Raw genomic sequence first — 5,930 nt, 5'->3', positions numbered from 1 at the left:
AGGGCAACATTCACCCTATTTTCTTTTTGGGGATATTTAGGTCACTTAAGGCAGATTCACATAAACATCGCATACACAAGACTCAAACTCAAGACCTCTTAATTGATAGTCAAAGCTCCCAACTAACAGACCATGATAAGCTGGTACAATCACCCCTTCATGCATCATGTTAGAGTTGAATACAATATGAATTTTATAATTTGTACAAAAAATGCACTTATTAATGACAATGCATGATGGTTTTTATGCATAAGTTGTTCTCACACACGGTGATATTCACTGAGTGGAAAGCCAAGCACATGTAAGGGTAAATGGTGATATTCATGGAGAAAATATATAGATGTATGAGAGTTTAGTTCATCAAAAGAAAATATAAGGAGGTTGCGGATATAATTTTAAATAAATCTACAAAAATAATAAAAGAAACCAATAAACCTTCTAGAAGGCAAAGTCACCAAACTACTCTCAATATCTCACAAATAAACTCGCATTTTCAAATCCTTTAATTATTTGTAAACATTATATAAATTTAAAAAAGCATCACAAAATTTTTAATATTAATGGAAAAAAAGTTAAAAGGGCCTACCACATCATACTTGCTGATCCGGATAGAGATTTAAGCTCTTTGTCCAGGACGGCTTTCTTACTACTAAAAGTAACTTTTTAATACAAAAATTAAAATTTATGTACTAAAAATCTGCTTTAAGAAACAGTAAGAAAATCATCTTAAACTAAGCCTTAATGTAACACTCGTATTAATGTTTTAATTCCCTTTTTCCAAGATTTATAAATCCCTCCCAATTTTATAACCCCAAACTTTTGTAACTTCCAAATACTGATTTGGAACTTCATCTCTCCAATTTTTTATACTTATTATTTGGCCGGCTTGTATCATAAAAATAAGTATGACATTAACAAAGATTCATGCAATAATGATAGACAATTCATGTATTCTAAAATATTATAGCTTCTTTTAATATAATCTTATAGAACTATGAAAATCTTAAAATAATTATTTATTCTTGGTTATAATGATAGAAAAGCAGTTTTTTAACAGCATTAGCTAAATATTCGTTGTAATAAATAACAAGTCTAAATTGTCATGTCTTAATTGCTATTGTCAAGAATAGACTGAGAAAAGAAATCTTTCGCAGTTTGGTATGAAGCCATCATTATTCGATTCTAATTTCACGGTTCCTAAGTTAAAGAGATCAACGTTTCTTGATATTTTGGTTGTCTTATTTTCATAAGTTTATGCTAAAGCCCATTTTAATATTGAGCTTATTTACATCCATTAGCACAGGTAATGCTAAAAATAATTAGTCTATCCAATTCAATAAAGTGAAAATGCTCGTTCCTATTGATCATTCATCACAAAAATCTATTTGCAATAAATTGTACGAAATGCAAAAGTTTAGATGTAAAGAGTAGATCAGGCCACACCTCTCTCAAAAGCACTGCATTTCATCATAATCCTCTTCGAAGCATCAAACATCTTTGCCCTAATAGAGGTAACAACTTGCAGAATTTGTTATGTTGAAACATCGAAGCTAAAAGAATTTTGTAACCAAAATCTCATACTAAGTCAACAAAATCGCATTTCCTTTGTTTCAGTTGCGTACATATTGTAATTGACACACTAAATGCTTGATGGGTCATGTTTTTAAGGAATTCCTTGAGCATACTGAGCATTGAGATTTTAAGTGCATGTAAGAAAGAAACATCCATTCCAATGCATTCTTTTATATTTTCTAATTTTTTAAATTAGAAGATGAGATAAGGAGAATTTACAGGTCGCAAATCCGAACTAGCTTTGAATAAATAAACCTGCAGGAAGACCAAACAGATGCTTTAGTTTGCCAAGCAGTACTGAAGTCAAATAATATCTTATTGTAAGAAAAGTTGACAGAGTTTGTATGGCTCATGTTCGACGCAACTATGTTCACTATTAATTTACCAAGCTGTACAAGAATCTTGACAATAGAACTTATGAACATCGTTCCCGTAGATAGAATCTAAGGCTTGAAAGCCAGTCCTGATCAGCTAATGAAGGACTTACAACACAAGCATGCATAATTGCCCATCTTCGCTTAAACAAAAAAGACTAACCACCATGAGGGGATGAGTTTTCAATCATCTTTCTCATGTAAAACACGAGGTAGACCATTACCATTCAGCGCTGCATGGTAGATTCGCTTCTCTGGTAATCCAACGTCTGAAAGTATCAAATTCCCCTACAAAATAAAGATAAAGAATAAGGCGTAAAGTGCAATTTTAATTAACATAGACATTGGTTTCCTATAGATAAGAGTATACAATTCTTTGTTCGTCAGACAGAAGAACTGGTGGGAAAGAGGCCCAAACAGGATGTATGGGTTTGAAATACATCAAATCACTGTTAAAAAAATCTTAACATGCACAAATAATCATAAGCCTATACGCATCTAAGATGTAAATACCACCACCATCATGACCTAACAAGTCAAGAGTTAGGCATAACAATCTCTTGTTATGTCTCTAAACTCCAAGGAAAATCTGTCTCAAAACGCCAAAGAATATCAATAAAAATTCTTCCGGAATTCATGAAAACAGTACGAACAGTACGAAACTGGTTTTTTCACTGACTTCAAGCTCAAGACCAATCCAATGGTCAAGTCATCCCAGCATTGTCAAATTCAAGCATCGAAACCATTAAGTTTGATTAAATCACATTATTCCATCATGATCACATTACACTGGTTTGGCTCATAATTTGTTTTCAATGAAATCAAAGTTTAAATCCTAAACTATCAATTTCCTTAGCCTTCTCACCAACCCCTTTAGTTTCCTAAATGCACAAAATATTTAACTTCCTATGAATCATAATATCTATTAATTCCATTTTCAAATGATTTGTAACTTAAAAATTTCAAATGATTAGAGAAAATATTTTTTTATCGATATTCAGGAGAAAAGGAGGCGCTCAAATTTCTACTAATTTTAGAGCAATTACATTTATGAGTCAAGTGAGCTAGCCCGAGTCAGATATGACATGCTTTGAATGAATAATTCATTATTAGGCTTGTGTTAGCCCAAAACATTTAACTTTTGATTAAATAAAAAATTAAATTTTACTTATTAATACTTATTTGAGGTTAGTTCGTTTTAGCCCGATTAAGTTTGAGTAACCAAGTAACACAAGCTACATAGCTTGCATTTCATGTTCAAGCAATCATTATCTAGCTGCAAACGACAGTATCACCCATTTCCTCATGTGACATGTTTACCGTGATTCCTCCAAACTAACGTATCCTTCACCTCCCCCCATACTTAAACCCTCCTCTTCTATTGACGACCCATCCTTCTCCTTTATCCTCTCCCCTAATCTAATAAGCCAATATCCTAACAAGTGCAGTAACGTCTACAACAACTAGCATGAAGCCCACCCCGACTACGATGGGATTCAAATCATATAGGTAGACTTTCAAAGCTTTTATGATTGCCAAAAAGACGACAGAGGTGACAATAGAGTTCAAGTGAAGTTCTACAATAATTGTCCAAGACAGCAATGAGATGGAGTTTGCGACGAAGAATGCCATGAGGTTTTTTCTTGCTGAATTTGGCAGGCAGAGTTTTTCTTTTCAAAGATGGCACTATTGCTTAATCTTCTATAAAAAATCGTGTATCTTATATTTTAATAGAGATTGATGATATTGTTATTCTCACAAACAAAATTTGCTCCACAGGCCGAAGCCACATTCTTAGTTCAATAAAGCCAAAGGCACGTATATCTCAAAATTTGCTAAGAAAAAAATTGGAAATGGACTGCAGTAATAGCCATTGCTTGGCTTTTATTTTAAAATCCGAGGTGGACTACAGCAAGTTGAGGTGAATGCATGCCAATCACACAAAGATTGCATAACAAGGTTAAGAGCCCCCAATGATAATAAATCCCATAGGAAACGTAGGCTCAAAAGATAAAATCGAAACCCCCCACACATAAAACAAACTTGCAGGAAATGTGAACTCTAAATAAATCAAAACCTTCTCAGTAATCTGAGGTTACACAAAGACTACATACGCCGGTTAAGAACCCGCGATGATAATACATCCCATAAGAAACGTTGAATCAAGAGACAAGCTGAAATTACCCATACATTAACCAAACTTATAGGAAATGTAGATGAATCAGACCCTCCTCAACAATAAATATCTAAAAAGGAGATATGTCCAAATTTCACTGTTCAAGGAGAATGGTCCAAATTCCATCGTCCAAGGAGAATGTATAAATCCAAATTCCACTGCTTTAAGTTAGCAATGCCATTTCTATTTTGAAATCAGGTTTCAAACCATAACCAAAATCTTTAGTTTGGCTTTTGAATCATCAATGATAACAAAATACAACAACTCTTCAAATTTCCAATGTATTCAACAAAAATTTTAGTCCCCTGTTTTAATGAACTAAATTCATCAAGCAAACTATCCAATATGACAAAGGCAAATGATTTTCTTCTGAAAGCTCTTTCATTTAAGCCTAGTTTATAGTTAGTTCCCTTTCCAATCTTTCTTTTTTTCCATTCATGCTCATCAAATAGATGTTAGCTGGACTAGTAATTTTATATTTAAAAATCATATTTGTCATTTGTCAAAACTCTAAGGTTGACTTCCATAATTCAAGTTCACCTTCAACTCCCTCTCTAGTCTTATCAATAAGAAGAATATCATCAACAAAAAACATACACAAGCGTAAATCCTCTTGTAAATGTATACTAAGAACATCCATGACTAAAGCAAAAAAGATATGGGCTTAAAGCTGATCCTTGAGAATCCAACTAAAATAGGAAAATACATAGTCAAACTATATTGACAAGCAATAACTCCTGCATCCACATCCTTAATAACATGAATATAAGCAATATTAAACCCTTTCTTTTCTAGAACTCTCTATTGCAATTCCCTTGGAACTTTATCATATGTTTTCTCTAAATAAATAAATATCATATGTAGATACTCTTTATTCTCTCTATACTTCTACATCAAACATTTCAATAAATGTATAGCTTTCATAGTGTGGGCTCAAGAAAAATGGCACGAGTGCACGAATCCTGCTTTGCAACCTTAGGATTCCATTTCCCTTATGTCAGATTGAAATTAACCAGATTTTCCCTGAGGGTAGTGTCAGGGTTTATAGATCTGGGGTTCTTACTTCCTATGAGCGCAAGCGCTCATAGTTAATTACCCCTCTTACAACGTAAGAGAGAACTCTCGATTAAGGATGAAATAAATTTTAGTTAATTTTAGTCTTAATAGTAGGGGAAATGGAGGTAAACCCGATCAAGATCCCATGGTTCCGTCGTCCCGGGTTTACCATAGATTTCAGTCTACCAACACTAACAATCATTGACCGTAGTGTCCAGGGAATCTGATTAGCAGCCATGGGTTGCCTCCTCTCAGGGATCCCGAGTAGACTGAAGTGGTTAGATGTGGATTTTAGTTTGATTTAATTTGGGTTATGGCTTATTACTTCCTTAGAAGTTGCACGTTAATTTATTTAGTTTGGGGCTTACGGCTCAAATTAGGAGTTGCCCGTTAATTTATTTAGTTTGGGGCTTATGGCTTTTTTTTTTTTTTTTTTTTTTTTTTTTAGTTGGATTACATTAAGGATAAGCTTTAAGCCCATTTCTTTTTGTTTATTCATGGGTGTTTTTACTAGACATTTATAGGAGGATGTACCCTTGTGTATGCTTTTGCTGATGATATTTTTCTTGTTGATAAGACTAAAGAGGAAGCTGAATATAAACTTGAATTATGTATGTTAACCTTAAAGTTTAAAGGTTTTAGTTTGAGTAGATCTAAAACTAAAGGCATGGTGTGTAATTTTAGTAGTAATAAATCTAATGGGGGTTTTATGACTTTGGGCGATCAAGTCATTAATAAGAGTACACGTTTTA

At 33.3% G+C, this 5,930-nt stretch overlaps 1 protein-coding gene across 4 annotated transcripts in view; it reads right to left on the bottom strand.

Moving 5' to 3' along the window:
• Positions 1 to 1,444: 1,444 nt before the first annotated feature.
• LOC110101209 (lysophospholipid acyltransferase LPEAT1) overlaps positions 1,445 to 5,930 on the bottom strand; it is a 90,793-nt gene continuing 86,307 nt past the window's right edge. For 3 of the 4 annotated variants that reach the window (XM_028696789.1, XM_028696787.1, XM_020829008.2), the window contains one exon: positions 1,871 to 2,234. In XM_028696789.1, the coding sequence (XP_028552622.1) occupies positions 2,130 to 2,234 (105 nt within the window). In that variant the 3' untranslated portion in view covers positions 1,871 to 2,129. Of the gene's footprint in view, positions 1,828 to 1,870; positions 2,235 to 5,930 lie in introns of those variants that run through there. The other variant, XM_028696788.1, reaches the window with a different exon arrangement.

This window comes from Dendrobium catenatum, unplaced genomic scaffold, assembly GCF_001605985.2.
Source record: "Dendrobium catenatum unplaced genomic scaffold, ASM160598v2 fragScaff_scaffold_845, whole genome shotgun sequence".
NCBI lineage: Eukaryota > Viridiplantae > Streptophyta > Magnoliopsida > Asparagales > Orchidaceae > Dendrobium > Dendrobium catenatum.
Note: the sequence above shows the minus strand (reverse complement) of the source record. Positions and strands in the feature narration are given on the sequence as shown.